The sequence below is a fragment of the Astyanax mexicanus genome, chromosome 16, assembly GCF_023375975.1.
Source record: "Astyanax mexicanus isolate ESR-SI-001 chromosome 16, AstMex3_surface, whole genome shotgun sequence".
Classification (NCBI taxonomy): Eukaryota; Metazoa; Chordata; class Actinopteri; order Characiformes; family Acestrorhamphidae; genus Astyanax; species Astyanax mexicanus.
This window is the reverse complement of record NC_064423.1, coordinates 9,096,488-9,116,233: the sequence shown is the minus strand read 5'-3', so window position 1 is coordinate 9,116,233 and position 19,746 is coordinate 9,096,488. Positions and strand designations below refer to the sequence as shown.

The 19,746-nt window shown below is 39.4% G+C and overlaps 1 protein-coding gene across 1 annotated transcript; it reads right to left on the bottom strand.

Moving 5' to 3' along the window:
* Window positions 1-392: 392 nt before the first annotated feature.
* Window positions 393-17,643, bottom strand: arih1l (ariadne homolog, ubiquitin-conjugating enzyme E2 binding protein, 1 like). Its single transcript, XM_049465810.1, has 14 exons — window positions 17,157-17,643; window positions 15,148-15,215; window positions 14,142-14,286; window positions 11,166-11,258; window positions 10,718-10,773; window positions 9,696-9,762; window positions 8,594-8,700; window positions 8,314-8,356; window positions 8,146-8,217; window positions 7,261-7,391; window positions 6,932-6,989; window positions 5,558-5,818; window positions 4,800-4,912; window positions 393-3,073 (listed from the first exon to the last, which is right to left on the bottom strand). The coding sequence occupies exons 1-14, from the start codon at window positions 17,460-17,462 to the stop codon at window positions 2,989-2,991; spliced, it is 1,605 nt and encodes a 534-aa protein (XP_049321767.1). The 5' UTR covers window positions 17,463-17,643; the 3' UTR covers window positions 393-2,988.
* Window positions 17,644-19,746: the final 2,103 nt, after the last annotated feature.

The window sequence follows — 19,746 nt, the reverse complement described above, 5'->3', positions numbered from 1 at the left end:
TATATATTTTTTTTTTTTTATAAAATATATGCACTCAGCCCGAGCTACTGAACACCATTCCCAGGACTTTACCGCCCCCTGCTGGACATCAAGCAGTGAACAGAAAAATACAGTGAGCCTGTTCTCAGGCCACTTTGTTAGAAACACGCATTCTTTATTTTAACTCCACTTTGTTATAATCCCCATTTTGCTCAGACACTCATTTGCCAGTTTTTTATTTTAAGAATCACCTACCGCGTGTTTCCACTTAATCCACTGCATTAGAAAGCCTCTGAGTTTTAGGCAGGGAGGTGTATTGTTTTAGCATGCAGACACAAGATCATTACGAATAAATCAAAAATAGATCACAAAAAAATTCAAAAAAAAAAAATTACATCAAATAAAAAGCTCCATAGTTTTTGAATGAGATTTATTTAAATAGGACATTTTTTGTTTGTAAGAATGGTTATAACACATGAAAGCCACTGGAAATGAACACGTCTCTGATCAGAGTCAGTATTCGCCGCGTAGTTTTTATTTCACACTTTGGTGAAGAGATCGCCCGGCATAGCCAACACTGGATCCTTCAGGATTCTCCCGGTGAGGGGTTTCAGGACGAAGCACATGACTATGTACACTCCAGCCAACACATTTTCCAAACAAAGCCATGTGTGTAACAATGACCGTTAGTAAAAGCTGTCAAACTACCTCACAAATCAGGTTCAGATACAGACGCAGGTGTTTGATGCACTGGGGAGAATTACCAAGCACTCAAAACAGTGTTTATGAAATTTAACAAATAAAAACAAAAAAAAAAAAAACATCTGAAAAACAGAGTAAAACACTGACAGTCCTGCACCCAAACCAGATTTAGTTGTACAAACGGACCATGTGATCTGTTTTCCTGTACATTAGTGTTGTTAGCATTTCTTTGTTTTAGAACTGGCCAACTTCCAGCCACTACACAAGCTTTCTCTCATTTAAAGAAACAACTCTGCATTTTCAACCTAATAAGAAATCACGGCTGCACCTTACAGTCCATCACCATGAACCAAACTTCCCCAGGATTGAACAAAGAGGAAGAAGTGCTGATAGAAATAAATCAGTAGCAGTTGATCATGGCGACCAATCATTTTCTACTCATAGGCTTCCACTGACAATTGATCATCAGGATTCCATTGAAACCAGGACAACTGACTGTGCATAGATTTCCACTGAGTTCTAAAGTGACTGCCCATGAGCTTTCATAGACTTCTATTGTGGGGCGCCAGGGGTTTAGCGGGCTAAGCCACTGCCACTACGATCGGGAGATTGCTGGTTCGAATCCTGTTCATGTAGCTTGCCATTGGCTGCCGGAGCCCTGAGAGAGCACAATTGGCCTTGCTCTCTCTGGATGGGTAGATGGCACTCTCTCACCACATCACTCTAAAGGGTGGTGTCGATCAGAACAAGACTTTTGCTGCGCTTTCCTCCGAGAGCATTGTGATGCTACCCGACAATGCTGCATCAACAGCAGCTTGAAACAAGGCAGTGGCTGACTTCACATGTATTGCAGGAGGCATGTGCTAGTCTTCACCCTCCTGGTGTTGGGGCATCAGTAGGGATAAGGGTTGTTTTAATGAGTGGGTTGGGTAATTGACCTTGTAAATTAGGGATAAAAATTTGAAATAAAATAAAATGTTTTACATCCACACATTTTATATAAATTTTGAAGTTTGGAGAGCATGGTAATCAACCAAACGCTAAAACCGTGACACAGTTTAGGTTGAAAAACTGAAGTATTGCTTTAAATCAGTTTTGGCAAGAAGCAATTCTAAACAGTCACCACTTGGCTGGCGAGTGTAGTGTCAGAACATTGCTTTTAACATGCTTTCAGCTTCCCCAAACACTCAAAAGGTGCAGGTGCATTAATAACAAGAAAAAAGAAAATAACGAGAAAAGACAGAACATGGTAAAAGCTGTAGAAACGTGCACTGTTCTGAATTTGAGTGAATATCACTCAGGTTTGCTCTCATGAAACAGCGGGAAGTGTGTTACCCACCACATCACAGCTGTTTTAGGAAAGGGGCGGTGGGCGGGTCTGAATGTTAATTAACAAATGTACAGGTAGGTGAGCAGATTAAGGTTAGCCGACAGGTTGTGTTCCAGCGGACGAGTCAAAAGATCTTTTTCTATGTTCACCTTCAGAGTAGCTCTGCTGCTATTTGACTCCTAGGCGTGGCTCAGAGTTACCAATCAAGCGCGTTACATCAGACGACGCACAGTTAAGGTTCCTGTTTGCTGTCCGAGATCACATTTTCATTCATAGATTTCTGCACCTCTAGAATTCAAATGCAACCAAAAACAAATTAAACCTACATTACTGAAGCTGAAATGTGCCCCGCCACACAGGGTTTCAAACACATTCTTGAATATCTGTAAAGAATAAATAATAAGAATTAAAAAAGAAGAACGTAAAGAAATGCGTCCCTAGCCACGTTCCATGCACATACGGTATTATTTACAGCTCAAAGTCTGTGTCTCCTTCCCTAAAGGCCCTTTTCTCTTATTAAAGAGAACAAGAAGAAAGCTTTAAGCCACGCATACAAGCGTTCCCAACACAAACTACACGTTCTGCTTAAGCTCATTTCATAACAAACTATTGAAAAAGAACTAGATAAATATAATAAAATAAAAACATATTGTCAATTTGCCACAAAAACTACTGTAGAAGGGAAGAATACATTTCCTCGCCGTGTTTCACAATCAACTCTGCCGCAAACTGCAATACTGACGTTGGGGGTGGGGGGTTGGGGAGGTTTAATAGTCTATCTTTTTATTAAAATAAAATTAACTTAAATTCTCAATAAAAACAAACAAAAAATGAACAGCCATGAAGAAGAGGATGCGAGATGGAGAGGATCTGTGGAGATGGCCGAGAGCCGAGTCGTGATGACGAACCACCACAGCGCTCTGAACCGCTGAAGGTTCATTTCCTTGCAGAAAGTTTATGCTTAGAAGGAATCCTCCTCAGTCCTCTATGTACTCCCATAAGTCCTTCTCATAGCCCTCGTGCACATGCTGCAGCAGCACCCGCCGTCGACTCTCACAGTATCTGCAGAAAACACGCAGAAATACGCTGATCACAAAAGAGCAATAAAGAGAGTCTCTTTATACTGCTTACTACTCAGGATAAAAACCTACCTGGCAATTATAATAAAGGAATTAAAAACGACCCAATCAGAGATTTTGGGGCAGATATGCAAGAATTCAAGATATAGACTTTGTCTGAACCTTGTCATTCCATCACAGTGGAACAAAAATGTTATTTCACGGTCCAGTTCCACCCAGAGCAGAGCAATTATAATGTAAGATAAGAAAAAATAAAATACAATATAATTAAAGATCTCATTCCACTGTTTTTTTTTTTAAATCAACTTTTAAAATGTCTAGTTGTGGTCTCTAGTATGAATAAATGCCACTTGAGCTGTTTTTTGTGAAAAAAAAAAAAAGTTCTCCGGTAATCCGTTTTAACGGTGCTTTACTCCATAGTACGTATATAAATATATATATGTATATGTATATATGTATATATATATATATATATATATATATATATATATATATATATATATATATATATATATATATATATGTTACTTAATAGCTCTGTTCTTCACTATTAATATTTCAGTTCATTACTAATTACAATTCATTTTGTTTAAAGGATCTGGTAAATATGTACAATTTAAGGTGTTTACACATATATGTACAATAGAATAGCTGTGGGTAATTACATGAGAAAGAGGCTGTGGGAGGAGCTAAGACTTCTATAGAGAAACAGGAGAGAGAGAGGCGAGTTTTAGTGTGTGCTGGAGACGGACAAGATGGAGTATTTAAGCCAAACAGTTTTTTGACCTCTTCTTTTTGTAGAGCTCCCTTTTGGTTAACTTTTGGAAGGACTTTGGATAAAAACAATTATTTTTTAATTAAAACAACTTATTTTTTGAAAAATAAACTTTTAACCCAGTGGTTTTGTGGATTTTTGCAGTGGTTTCTTTTATTGGTGGACTTTATTTAAACCTTTATTTTACCAGGCAATCATTAAGAACAACTTCTTATTTACAATGGCAGCCTGGCAAGAGGCACAGACTCTTAAAAAAACATATAACACACAAACAACACAGCATAGAGAGAGAAAGAAAGAGTGGGAAGGAGAGGAGAGAGAAAAGAAGGAAAAAAAAAACACTGTAGACCAGTGCTTTTCCTAATCGACTAGTTTTTCTGAATATTTTCTTTTACTAACTTCTGCAGACAATGGAGGTTGAGGAACAGTTTCAAGTGCAGCATCATATACAACTCAGAGAGACCTATAGTATTTTACAAAGGACAAGAAAAAGTGGATTTTTTTCCGGAAGGAAACCTTTAAATATGAAAAAATATATAAAATAAAGAGTAAAATAGATAAAACAGATTAATAGACATATTGTACTTAATATAAATAGAAAAGTAGGGAAGTAGTAGGCACATGAAGTCCAGTAGAGTGGAAGTGCATAAGGAGCTTTTCCTGTAGCAACATGGATGAGTGGAATTAAAAGCAGTTTGAATAAAGCGTCTCCATGCTGGGTAAAGTGGCTCAGTTCGGAGTACGTGATGGACACGCTAAAATCCCTTCTAAGCGTCAAGATTGAGGCACATCTGCACAAATCTAATTCAAAATGCCATTCCAGACCCCCCTCAAAATGTGATCGCCCAGACAAACAAACAACTGGAACGATCTAGATAAACCAAAAATCTGATTTAGACCTGCAGTCTGAAAATAGTCTCTGATCACTCTTTACCTATACTTATCCTGGACTTTCTGTTTGATGTCTTGCAGAGAGTCCTGGGAGATGTCTCGTTCCAGATATCCAGACAGCACTTCTGTGGCATTCTCCAGGTCAGCCTGATTGTTCTGAGGGACAGAGGAGGAAATTTACACTCCTTAGCAGTGCAGGGACATGTACATAACAGCATACATCTCCAAAAACCAGCAGTGTAAGAGATATATGATATCATATCATATATATCGTATCATATAACATACATCATGTTAGAGCCATAAATAAGATTTTATATTTGTTTTATTTGTTTTTGAGTATTTTGTAATATTTGTATTATTTCAAGAAGGTAATCCTAATGCCAGTGGAACTGTAAATTTATTACAGGACTCTTATTTTGATAGTGAGCAAAAGGATGCTCTTGAGCTGGTAGAGCACTAGCTGATTATAACATACATTATCTTGGAGTCACAATCTGGACCGTTTTTCAGATTGGAATAAAATAAGGAAATACATATTTAACTTTATTTTCTGTTTTTTAAACTATAAAGAATCTGTAGAGATTGGGTCTCCATCGCGTATGATTAGCATATAATAAAATCTGCCTATTTTTTACATATATTTCCTATTTTTGTCTTACACTCAATGTCTCGACAGACCTTTTAAAGTAACATTGCAACTCCTGTAAGTGACTGATTTAATAAAAACTACAACAAAAAGTAAGCATCTGATTGGTTGAGAATCTGAAAGCTTATTGTCACCCCATAGCTAGCACAAACCTCAAAGATGATGGACTGGTTGTTCTTCTTGAGGTAGAAAGCAAAGACGTAGGTGAACATGAGCGTGGAGCGACACTGGCACAGCACGTCCACGGCCTTCTTCAGAAACTGCACTTCGATCCACGACATGTTGTGCTGCTGCATCTCCTCCATCTTCTGCTTGACCTGCGCGTACAGCTTGTGCTCAAAGCGCAGGCTCTGCATGTGGTTCATGTAGCGGTTGCAGTAGAAGAGATAGCGCTGGAGCGCTGCGCGGGACCGCTACACCAAACACAACAGTCAAGTTAAAGGAACAGTCTGGCGAAAAATCAAACGAACACCATTAATGACTGAACCTGGACGATCAGACAACGCCTGCTCGATTTCTGAAGCTCCAGTGAGAAATGCTCTAAATGTGCTCTAAACTTATTTCTACAAACAAACTGTACAACCAGATATCGGTGAACACCCCTACTACTAAATGCATTCAGCTACTTTAAGTTGCATCCAGTGTTGACACAGATGTGCAAATGCACATACATAGCTTGTCTAGACTACGTAGAGATGTGTTGCCAATAGATAAGGACTAACTTGAGCAGATGAGCAGAACATAAAGCTTTTAGTTATGACGACACTCCGTCCAATACTTCTGGAGGTAATGTTGTAATAGGCTGTAATATCTTAAACTTATTTAATAAAAATAAATTTTAATGTGATGCAATGGAAACCAATAAAACCCACAAACTCTCATCCACAACATTCATGCACTTTCTGTACGATTATGAGAAATTGCCATTTACGTTTGTGTATTAAGTGTTTTACACTGCCAAGCCAAATGTCATGAGAAACTGGACGGTGTAAGGTGTTCCACAATTTTGCCATGTACCATATATGCTAAAGAACCCTGCACATAATTCACCTGCACCCGCTAACAGCCCTCACTCCAACTCCCATAATTCACCTGCACCCGCTAACAGCCCTCACTCCAACTCCCATAATTCACCTGCACCCACTATCAGCCCTCACTACAACTCCCATAAATCAACTCCATCCTCTATCAGACCTCACTCCAACTCCCATAATTCACCTGCACCCACTATCAGCTCTCACTCCAACTCCCATAATTCACCTGCTCCCACTATCAGCCCTCACTACAACTCCCATAATTCACCTGCACCCACTATCAGCTCTCACTCCAACTAACATAATTCACCTGCTCCCACTATCAGCCCTCACTACAACTCCCATAATTCACCTGCTCCCACTATCAGCCCTCACTCCAACTAACATAATTCACCTGCTCCCACTATCAGCCCTCACTCCAACTAACATAATTCACCTGCACAGGTTTTAAATCTACTTTTTAGATGATAATAATACAGGGATTGTTTTTACCTCCTGGGCGTCTCTGGCAGCCTTTGCATCGTCTTCATTGTAGCGATTGCAGTTGTACCTGAAGAAAAAAAACACTGCTTATTTCTGAGTTCTACAAAACATCCATTTTAAATTCTGGCCCTTCTTTAGGATTAAAACATTTATTTTTATTTCTGGAGCACAAACAGACAGACAGGAACATGATCTAGTGCAAAACCCCTGATCTAGTACAGAAGCCCTGATCTAGTACAGAAGCCCTGATCTAGTACAGAAGCCCTGATCTAGTACAGAACCCCAGGTCTTGTACAGACAGTAGAGTAAGCGCTGCAGTGAGCTGGACCTGCACTCACCAGGCCGAGCCGTGCGGCTCCCACGGCCCGAGACAAACCCAGCAGAACTCAGCCTTACAGTTCTGGTTACGGCACACCATGTGGTTACAGCCGCCGTCCTTCTCAATCGTCACATGACATTTGGGACACTCCTGAGGACACAAGGCAAAGACAAACGAACAGACAGACAGGTCCAACATCAGTGACTGTACATTTATATTTAATCGCAAAACTACACACACACACGCACGTTTTTGCTCTGGTAAAAAGATGAGAATGTTCTACAAAAAAATAAAAGCAACATTATTTTCTTAAATATGCAGCAATAAATACATTGATTCATTCACAACAATCAGATTTCCCATTCTTGTTTATGACATTCTCTAATTAGCAAGTTAAACATTCTCCACAAAGGGGCAATATACAGTGGTATGAAAAAATTTGGGCTCCCCTGATCATTTTCATGATTTTCCTTTTTTCATTGGTTGTTCAGATCAGCAATTTCAGTTAAATATATCATATAGCAGATGAACACAGTGATTAGGCTATGCCTCCGTTTTAAATAATAAAATGTTCATTTGATGTAAAATGGTGTAATTGTATAATTATGCTACTGTATTATTATTGTGGCACATTGTCTTAAAGTTCTTTTGGGGAGCCCATTAGCAAAAAATAAATAAATAAATAAATAAATAAATTTTATAGTGGTAAATATTATCGTTTATCGCAATAATTTCTGGGACAATATATCGCCCTGAACATTTTGCTATCATGACCTAATTTTGCCCTTTTTTCACACTGAAGAAAGTAATAGAAATATTTAAATGATAAATATAAATAATGTAAATATCATGTATATTAACACCATTTCGAAAACAAAAGCTGATGATTTAGATGATGTTGTACCTTGGTATTTGCTGCAATCCAATTAGAGGTTTCACTGTCGTCATCACATTTCTTAATCCACTTTCTCAACCACTGCAGAAAAAAGCAAAAAAATATTTTAAATAAACAGGAAAGAGCATTTTTTACATTCTGAAATATTTTTCAATGCTCTTTTAAAAGTTAACTCACTTTACATTTCACAGGGTCATGCCAGTTTTCTCCACAATTGAAGCTAAACAGACAAAAGGGCAGATAAGCCAAACACCCACAGCACTGATTTCATTTACTCACTATAATATAATATAATATAATATAAATAGATGTATAATATAAAACTTATATATCAGTACTGGGCACAAGGTCACTGTGTGTTTTCACAGATACACTGATCATTAATTCTTATTAGAATATCACAATATAAAATTTTGAACATTTCCGGGTTTAGCATCCTGTATCTTACAGGTCTTACCAGAACTGTCTCCCGCATTTACAGCGCACTGGTTTGGCATCTGGATACTGGACCTTAACCACATGATGGCAGTCAGGGGCTGGACACCATTTTAAAAGTCTATTACACTGAAAAACAGCAAGCAAATGGTTAGTGCTGAACACTCACATCTCCACATATGCTTCTGCACGTATTTAGATAAACAACAGATGTAAACAACTTGTTTTAGATAACACAGACACATATTTTAATATGAAATATTAAATGATCCAATATCAACATAATCATTCAATCTGCATAATTCAGACCAATAACCTTTTCCTTATTTAGCAGCAAAGTCAATTATTTATATTTTATTTTTATATTGTTCTTCAGCTTCATTTTAATCTTCTTTATTATTCCACCTGTTTTTCAGAGCTGCTACTCCGCCTGATCTGGAATACTGTGATTCTTTACAGCTTCTGGACAAGAACAATAATAATTGTACAGTAAGTTCCCAAATTTGTGGCCATATTAATCTCATTAAACTGAAATGTGAAATCATTTTTTTTCAATTAAGTTAAACATACAATAGTAAATGGCAAGTTTGTATATATTAAACTGCAATTACATTTAGCAATAAAAAAAAAAAAAAAAAAATACAGTCAGGCAAAATCGAATTTGTAACTTTAACTGTACGACTGCTTCAAATTTTAAAACACAGATCCTTTCAGTAATGGCCTTAAATCTTTAATTCAGTGCGGCTGTTCATCTGTAGTTTAGATTAAAAGTTTCTCCACAAGGTGGCGGAAGAGGCACTCAGTTAGTTTCAGTTCTACAGTGAGTCCGTTTAACACTGAGTGGAATAAACCCACGCATGAAGCCAAAACAATATGCTGCTCCTCTTTAAAATAAATACATTTTCTGGACATTGGTATATTACACAGATATACCACATGGATATTGCAGTACATCAAAACAACCACCCATCAACATCATAACAGCCAACAATTAACACCATAACAACCACCCATCCACACCATAACAGCAGCCCAGGAATCAAAGTGCAGCAAACTAGCAGTCTTTTTACACACTGCTACCAGACACAGAAAAACTCCACAAGTAAATTTAAAATTCCTCCCACCTCTACAAAACTGTTAGTGATTAGATGTTGGTACTTTAACTTCACTTTTGAATCAGTGATCAGCCGCCTGCAAAAAACAACAAAACAAAACAAAAAAAAACACAATTTCACACCTTTTGTTAAAATGATCAAAATAAACTCAACTTACATCAACTAAAGCCAATAAATGAATCACTTTATGCCTGGTTCACCCTACATGACTGGTCAGTGGTCAGTTGTTGGGTTTTATAACACTACATGGCTGATCATCAACAACGAAGTCATGGAGCGTATCGGTTAGTGAACTGAGTATTGTGTAGTGTGTCGTGCAGTGTGCTGTGTAGTGTACTGGGTAGTGTACCAGGTATCGTGTACTGTACTGGGTGTAGTGTAGTGTAGTGTACCGTATATCATGTAGTGTGTCGTGTAGTTTACCGGGTATCATGTAGTGTACCAGGTAGCATACCGGATATTGTGTAGTGTACTGGCTAGTGTATCGTACATATCTTGTAGTGTGTCGTGCAGCATGTCGAGTAGTGTACGTGTACTGGGTATCATGTACCGGATGTCATGCAGTGTACTGGGTAGTGTACTGTATATCATGTAGTGTGTCGTGCAGCGTGTCGTGTAGTGTACAGGGTATCATCTATTGTACCAGAAAGCATACCAAATATTGTGTAGTGTACTGCGTAGTGTACCGTATATCATGTAGTGTGTCGTGTAGTGTACTGGGTAGTGTACCGGGTATTGTGTAGTGTACAAAGTACTGTACCGGATATTGTGTAGTGTACTGGGTAGTTTACCAGGTATTGTGTAGTGTACTGGGTAGTTTACCAGGTATTGTGTAGTGTACCGTATATCATGTAGTGTACCGGGTAGCATACCAGGTAGTGTACCGGCTATTGTGCAGTGTACTGGGTAGTTATGGATATTGTGTAGTTTACCTGGTATCGTGTAGCATACCAGGTAGTGTATCGGGTACTGTGTAGTGTACCGGGTAGTGTGTAGTGTAGAACTAGGCATTACTAAATTTGACTACTTACATTACAGTGTTGTCATCTACCAAAATATCACAGTTGTGAGCAGGACATGAGATTGTCTGTAAGGAAAAAAATATAACATTCATAATCTTCAAACATATTCTTTTCTATACTTTCATATATTTTCATTTTCTATTCTTATATTCAATCCTTTTTTTTAATAAAGAAACATACTTTACTATGCGTATTTCTGTATTTTTTTTGACAAAGCCATATTTTAAACAAAGTCCTGTTCAAACCACTTTATAAAATTAAAAAAAGGTCCTGCACTTTAATTAAATACAATTTAATTGCCTGTTTGTGACATTCTGAATGACACGTGGGTGAAGAATTCAAGACATTAAGACAAGTTAAATATAAACAAATTTCTAAATAAAAATTTAGAACTTAAGGACAGCATTAAGACAGCAGCATTAGAGTTTCTTAATATAAAAACAGCATCAGGACCTACCTGCCCCATCCCCTCCTCAATAATTTTGGTAGTCAGGTAGTCCCCCCAGCACTGCATGCAGAACTTGTGCCCACATTCCAAACCTGTAAAATACTACAGAAGAGAAGCACTGAATCAGAGCAGGGGAAACACCACATCATTATCTCTCACACACTCACACAGACACACACACACACACACAAATACAACTAAACACACTAAAACAGTCACTTCTCGGAAAATCAGGTGGAGATCAGTAAATCCTACTGTATCTTTTTTTACTCTTTTGTGTTGGTTAATGTGGAAGCATAAATATCAGCACTGCACTGGCTTAAAGTTAAATTCTGCACAGACCATAAAATACTGCAGGTGGAAAGGCTTTGTGTGTTAAAGCTCCCCACCTTTGGAATAACCTTCCTGAAAATGTTTGGGACTCAGACACAGTCACAACTAAAATACTTTAGTTTAGTTTTTGGTCATTATTGTTTTCCACATAGATTCAGGCTGTAGATCCTGGGGTTCATGGACGTAGGGAATTGTGGGTAAACTATGACTTTATATGAACAAGGAATTGTTTTAACTGTTTCCACTGCTGGTGTTGGCTATTCACCTGAATATATTAGATATACAGCTCTGAAAAAAATCAACTAAAAATAAGAGACCACTTCAGTTTCTGAAACAGTTTCTCTGATTTTGCTAATTATAGTTATATATGTTTTAGTAAAATGAACATTGTTGTTTTATTCTCTAAACTATGGACAACATTTTTCTCTAATTCCAAATAAAAATGTCATTTATTTGCAGAAAATAAGAAATGGCTGAAATGACAAAAAAGACGCTTTAAGACCTCAAATAATGCAAAGAAAACAAGTTCATATTCATAAAGCTTTAAGAGTCCAGAAATCAATATTTGCTGGACTAATCCTGGTTTTTAATCACAGTTTTTATGCATCTTGGCTTGTTCTCCTCCACCAGTCTTACACACTGCTTTTGGATAACTTTATGCCACTCTTGGTGCAAATATTCAAGCAGTTCAGCTTGGTTTGATGGCTTGTGATCTTCCATCTTCCTCTTGATTATATTGCAGAGGTTTTCAATTTGGTAAAAATCAAAGAAACTCATCATTTTTAAGTGATCCCTTATTGTTTACCAGAGCTGTATGTGGATGTAAATTAATTTTTAACAATTATGAATAAGTTATCCTCTGTTGATCACTAGAGATTCTGTGTTGTTTGTTCAGTGTTTTGTCTGATTGTCTACAATCAGCTATATCAATTTTATAATTTTGCAGCATGTGTGTTTTAGCCTTCTCACTTGAATGTCACATGAATTCCAATCTGGCGCAAATTGCACATGTATTGGAGTTCAATGACACACCTGCGACCTACCTGCATCACATACCATGGAAAAATATTGGATTACATAGCAGGTACATAGGGCCCAAATCTGAACTTTTTTTTTTCATTAAGGATAACAAAATAAAGACTGTGAGGACAAAAATGGGTTTCAGCACTGAGGGATAAGAGTAGTGGCAGGATAACAACCTCAAAACAGGAAAAAGACAAAACGGGATGGTTTGTGTCTTAATCCGTGACATTTATATTTACATTTTTACATTTAAGACATTTAGCAGACGCCTTTATCCAGAGCGACTTTCAACAGTGCTTCGTTGTTTACTTTAAAGTGTCCTTAACTAGTTTGTAGAGATTTGGATCAAGAGATACACCAAGCTTGATAATGTTTAGAACCCTAAGAGAGAATGTTTTTTTTTTAATTAGTTCAAGAACTCTTCGAAAAAAGATAAGTCTTCAGTTGACTGTGAAGTGAGGACTGTGAGTGAAGACTGTGACTCTGCTGTTCTGACATCCAGTGGAAGACTGTGAGTGACTCTGCTGTTCTGACACCTAGTGGATGTTCGCTCCACCAACTTAGTCTTTTAGCACAGAGAAGAGTCGGGATGTTTGTTTTATGTGGGTCTTGAGTGTTGGTGGTTCAAGTACTAGAAGCTCTAAGAGCTCTTGGTACAGATCTGATTTTGACCATCAGTACCATTAAATATGAGGGAGCTGGACCATTTTTTGGCTTTGTAGGCCAGTGTCAGAGTTTTGAATTCGATGCGGGCGGCAAAAGGAAGCCAGTGGAGGGAAGGCAGCAATGGAGTAATATGACTGAACTTCGGAAGATTGAAAACGAGTCGAGCTCCGCCTCATTCTGAACTAGATGTCAGGGATTTGGCGGCTCGCAGTGAAAGACCAGCCAATGGAGAGTTGCAGTAGTCAAGTCTTGAGATGACTAGAGAGACTGCACAAGCACCTGAGTGGCTTCCTGAGAGAGAAACGGTTGAATTCTTTGGATGTTATACGGGAGAAATCTGCATTACCGAGTCAGATTTGCAACATGGCTCGAGAACTATTGCTGGTCATCCATTACTACCCCAAGGCTTCGTGCTTTTGCCGATGGAATGACCAGTAACTTCTCAAAGGAGATGGAGAGATTGTGGTAAAGTCCTGTAGTTCCTGTGACATGTTTCTGATGAACTGGCAGAATCAAAGGAATCCCTAACTTCTTTGACCGTATTTAACTGCTGTGTGAACGTAAACTTATTGGTGTATTGTGTTCAAACTTTTCTAACTAAATATCAAAACATTTCACATTTAAACATCTTTACCTAAAGGCCATTTAATCCCCACGTTTCCCTGTTTCTACTGCTTTAAAGTGATAGAGAAAGCTAGGAACAGAACCCGTACTCACAGGAGGCATCTAAGACACCTACCATAATAACTAATAAATGTAGACCTTGTTGTTATTCACTATACAACAACTGCTAAATGACAGAAATGCATGCATACTCATCAGTTTCAAAAGCCTCATAGATTCAGTGCACAGATGCACCAAATTAGAAGCTGATTTATTTTTACTTGTGGTAAACAGAACTGGACTAGTTTCATTTTTGTAAAGACAGACAGAATGCATGCCTGTGAGGGCGGAGTTACTGACCGAGTTTGGGAAGTTGAGATAGCAAATCTGGCAGTGCATGTCCTGATTGGAGGAGCGTGTACTCATGGGTCGCGTCCTCGCCTTTTTGCTGGGGTTAATAACATGGCACTCTGAGAACAACTTGTCGAGATTTCCATCAAAATACCTGAAGATAAGAATAAAATACACCACCAGTTAAAAAAACACTCAATAAAACTCTAAAACATCACAATAATGCTAAAATATTTATGAAATAATCTGTTTTGTTTCAAATATGAGGTGAGTTTAGACTATCCTTTCTGCATGTACACTATACAGCCAAAAATATTCACTCACTCATCCAAATCATTGAACTCAGGTGTTCCAATCACTCCAGAAGGAGAAATAGGGAGGAGAGGGCGAGAAATATTGTGACAACACAGCCACGAAATGGGAGACCACATAAAATGTCAGAGCAGAGCTGTGTCAAGGCATTTGGGGTACACGTCAATGATCTCTTACCACTGTCTTTTTTTTTTCTTACTTATCTAACTCTGCTTCATGATTGCAGAAGTTTCATACTTTTGCCGGCTGCAGGAATAATGAGCCTGGCTGTCTACTGTCAGCAACTTGTGGGAGGGGCTCTCTTGAGGGGGATTCTGATAACAGCGCTGTTGTACTTTACTGCATTGACCATCACAGAATTTACTAACTAACTAATTAACTGCTCTGAAGTCAGTTTGGTGGAAGAGGGATTATGGTGTGTGGGACTGTGGTGAGTTGTTTTTCAGAGGTGATCACAATTGATGATCTGGAAGAATAGTGAAATTCCCATTCCCATAAACACACTCCTAAACTTTATGGAAAACCTTCCTTGAAGAGTTGAAGCTGATATGGCTGTAAAGGGTCGACCCACATCATATTAAACCCTATGGATTAAGACTGGGATCACTTCAAGTTTATATGCGTGAGAAGGGAGACAAGCACATACTTTTGGCAATATAGTGTATTTGTTGTAATCAAACAAGGTGGAGAAATGTTCACAGACCTTTCCATAAGCTTTTCTTTGTCCCAGTTGAAATGACTGAGGAGTATTCTGGTTATAGTTGCTGGGTTCTGAAACAAAGACAACACAAACAGAAACATTTCATCATCAACGTTTCAGATTCACACACAAACTAATACTCAACAGCAGTGTAAATTATAACAGGAGATCCTCTGATTGGCTCAGAGAGGCCTAACAAGCACTTTTCACTAAATATTTTAAATTTAATCCTGCAATGCCAATATTACATGTTATAGCTAACCAATGTGTACACTCACACAGATATAAACTCACAGTATAACCTCGGACTGTTATAAACTCACACAATTGTAAACTCACAGTATATACTCACACAGTTAAAGCCTCACAGTATATACTCAGTTATGTCTCACAATAATAGACACACACAGTTAGACACTCGCAGTATACACACTCACACAGTTAGTATGTGAGTCTACTATCCACAGATGTTTTACCTTTAAACTTATTTTACATTGTACTTGACTATTGTAAGTCGCTTTGGACAAAAGCGTCTGCCAAATGTAATGTAATGTAATGTAATGTAATGTAAACACACTTATAAACTCAGTTACACAGTTATATGCTCACACAGTTAGAGTTACAAACTCAGTTATACCCTCAGTTATACACTCACCGTTATACACACAGTTACACACAAACACAGTTGTACACTTACACACACAGTCACTCATTTAAAAACTCCAACAGTTACACACTCACAGTTATAGACTCAAACCAGTTACACACTCAGTTATACACGCACAGATAGTTACAAACTCATTTATACACTCAGTTATACAATTACACAGTTATATACTCACAGAGTTAATCTCACATTTATACACTCACATAGTTAAAACCTAACAGTGTACTCTCACAGTTATAAACTCATACAATAATACACTCACACAGTTGTAAACAATATGCACTCACACAGACACACAGTTATGACACTTGCACAGTTAGACACACAGCTATACACTCACCGTATACAACCACAGTTATAAACTCACACAATTATACACTTACACAGTAATACACTCACAGTGTACATTCACAGTTACAAATTCAGAGTTTACACTCACAGTTTTAAACTCACAAAATACACTCACACAGTTAGGCACTCGCACTATTAGGCACTCACAGTTATACACTCACACAGTTATACACTCACACACAGTTACTCAGTTACAATCTCACAGTTACTCAGTGTTACACACCCTGTTACACACTCACACTGTTACTCACAGTTGCACACTCACACAGTTATAAACAGCGCTGTTTATCCCGGTTCTGGCCCGGTTACACCGTTAGCTGGATAACTGGGTCACCGTTAGTAAGACAGATCCACAGTGTGGCAGTTCATTAGCACCACTCAGATGTGAATAAAACCCCGCAGCGCGCGGTAACTGCGGTTACTCTGATTAGAGTTGAGTTACCGCTGTCGTGTGTAAATTTGATATTTATTTACAGAAAGTGCTGAAACGAGCCGAGCGAGAATGCTAAGCTAGTCCGCTAAAACACCACAAGCGCACGCTCCTAAACTCAACTGAGAAATGTGCGATTTAAACACAAATACGCGATTAACACTGGGTTTATGACCTGTTACAGATGTAATAAACACACACAGACTGTATTCATCAGCTGCCACGCTGAGATTCAACCGTTAGTCTGGTTTTTGAAAGCTAGTTAGCAGGCTAGGCTACCTAAGCTAAGCTAACTAGCATGTGTGGTAACCGGGCCGGGGGGACTGTAAGGCTAATAAGCCGCGGACTCTCTCTCTCCCGGCCTGAGAGTTACAGTGAGAGCCGGCGGACTGTAGGTGTCTGGTTCATATACACTCAGCTGCTTATCCAGCCCTCTGGTGCCTTTAAGAACCATACCGGGGTTAAAACCGCTCCAGGGTTTAGCGGGCGGAGGCCTATAACAACCCCGGGCTGCTGTGCACTTTACACCGGCGCAAACTCCTCCAAAACTCCCCGCAAACTCGCCTGGATCACCTCGTTGACCTCCCGTATGCACTCCACCATATGCTGGAGGATCTGCTCCGTGGTTAACACCTCGAACCGGTAATCCTCCTCATCCTGCCCGGCCCCGAGGCCCCCCAGGCCGCCGCCTCCGCCGCTGCCGCCGCCGTTCTCCCCACACTCGCCCCGGTCTCCTCCGGCCACCACCGGCTCCACCAGCTCCACCTCTCCCAGATCCAGCGTGTCGTCGGCCTCCTCCTCGCCGCTGTCCTCGCTACACTCCTCTTCCTCGTCGTCAAACTCATAGTTGTACCCCTCGTCCGAGTCCATTACTCGGTTATACTGTGGCGAGAAAAACGAGAAGCGCCGGACTCGGGATCAGGCGAGTACCAGAGAGAATCAGCGCCCGAGTGTGAGAGTCTCCCGGAGCTCCGCGCTGCAGCGGCGCCACACAGCGCCACCTGCTGGACACCAGCGAGCACCGCGCTGCAATCACACTAAAGCCGGTTGCCGTGGTATTCCAGAGGGTTAAGGTGCTTACACACTGAACGCGGTACACCGCGCTGTATTCCGCTGTGCCGCCGCTCCGCTGGACCCTGGCCAGTTGTTGTTGCGTTGGGCTGCTGCTGAAGCCAAGCGTCTCCTGCTGATAATAGGCGGAGTTTTCTAAAAACCCGCCACCTCTGCGGCCGGTGTTTTGTAGTTTTGAGTCTCTACAGCCTCTGTGGATCTGTATCTTCTTTCTCAGCGTCAGAACAAAGCTCTGATTCTGCTCTTCCTCCTGTTATCTTTAAATGAGTGTAGGGAAGTGATGTACAGCTGAGGGGATTCACTAATCGCTATTATTAGTCTCTCGCGCACGTTTATTGTTGTGTGGACTACAGTTTCTCTCTAGTCGCGTGAGTTCACGTCATGCGTTTTCTGCCGAGGTACCGCTTGCCGCGAGGTCAAAGTTGAACCATGTTGAACTTTGCCCGCGGTAAGCGGTAGCGCGGTGGAGGCGTGGTTATGGGCGGGGAAACGCGCCGTTTTCCGCTCTGCTCCGCGGCAGCGACGCACCGCTCTACCGCTCTAGACACTATTGAATCCTATGGGGGTCAGCGTACCGCGCCGCACCTACCGCGTGCAGTGTGTAAGCACCTTCACTTGTGTCTTGCTTCTTGGCTTGCACGGTGTTGTTTGGCTGTTGCTATGGTTTTGCTATGATGTTGCCACAGTATTGCCAAGTGTTAATGCTACTTTGAAGTCCCACCTCAGAATCCCGTACTTACACTTTGGAGCTGGTTTTTGCTGGAAGCAACAAACGAGAAATGCGTTTTCCCGATTATTTCTGTTTGCTGTTTCCAACAAATATTACATATGCACAATTACTGCAAATAACTCAGAGATTTGTCCTATAACAGGTTTCAGTGGAAAAAAAACAGACATTAAACCTTTTTTCACATTAAGTGTTTTACACTCTATGGTTCTTCAGTTAGTTAATTGATTAGTTAGTTGATTATTTGGGTCAGGTGTGTTGTAATCAGTAAAAACCATTGACTGTAATTAAATACTAAATCCACTGGGAAGTGCTGCTCCTGAACTGAGAACCACTGAGTAGCTAAAGCTCACTTTCTCTTATTATCTGCCTTTTAAAGCTCTAACACAGGCTACACTGCTCAACATCACCAGACTGAAAGTGTTTTCACCTTTCTGAATGGTTTAATGATTCTCTGTGAAGAAGTAAAATCCAAAACGCGATCCGGATGGAGTTCGCTGGTGTAGCGCAGCTGCGACGTCAGTAAAGCTAGCATTTTTCTCATTATTACCCTTAAACATCTTCGTAATTCAGAGGTTCCAGTGTTGCTTAGAAGTAAAATGTACACAGAATAAAACGTACAGGGCTCTGAACATATTTATTTACCACAGAAAGTGATAGAGGCCAGTTTTTGAAAAGCCCATTCATTTTTTTCATAGGCCTGAACCTCTTAGACATGTAACCCCAAATATGGGCATAAATAACATGGTGCTGACAACAAAATGACAACACAAATTCAGTGGTCTATGAGGTTACTATCTACTGTTGTTCCCAAGTTGTTAACATCATGTTGCTAAGAGGTTGCTAGGTGCTTTTTTTTTTGGCATCCCAGATGTTACTTTTGTGTCTCAGCCAGTTGCTCAACTTTCACCAAGTGGTTGCTGCGGAACTCCATGAGGCTGTACGGGTGTTACTGCATTTACTTTTTTATGCAGTCAGTTTGTGTAAAATTGATGGACAAGCATATAATATACCTTATAAAAATGTTACTTTTTCAAATAATACTATTTACTCCTAAATTTAAATAAAAAATAAATCAGCCCATTTTGAGTGTACTTTATGTACACAATTACAGTGTGTATACTGTGTGTACAGTGTGTATATTCGTTTGTTTAGCCTTAAGAACTGTAACCCCACACACTCTCACCCAGATTGGTTTTTAAATTAGACAAAACAGAGCTTATTTACATCAGTTTTTACTATTTCAGAAAAAGGTAGGACAGTATTAAAACTGCAGCTAAAACAAATTGCAACTTTCTTCCATTTCCTTTGATGTTTGATTGCAGACAGAACCCAATATGTATCATTATTTTATCT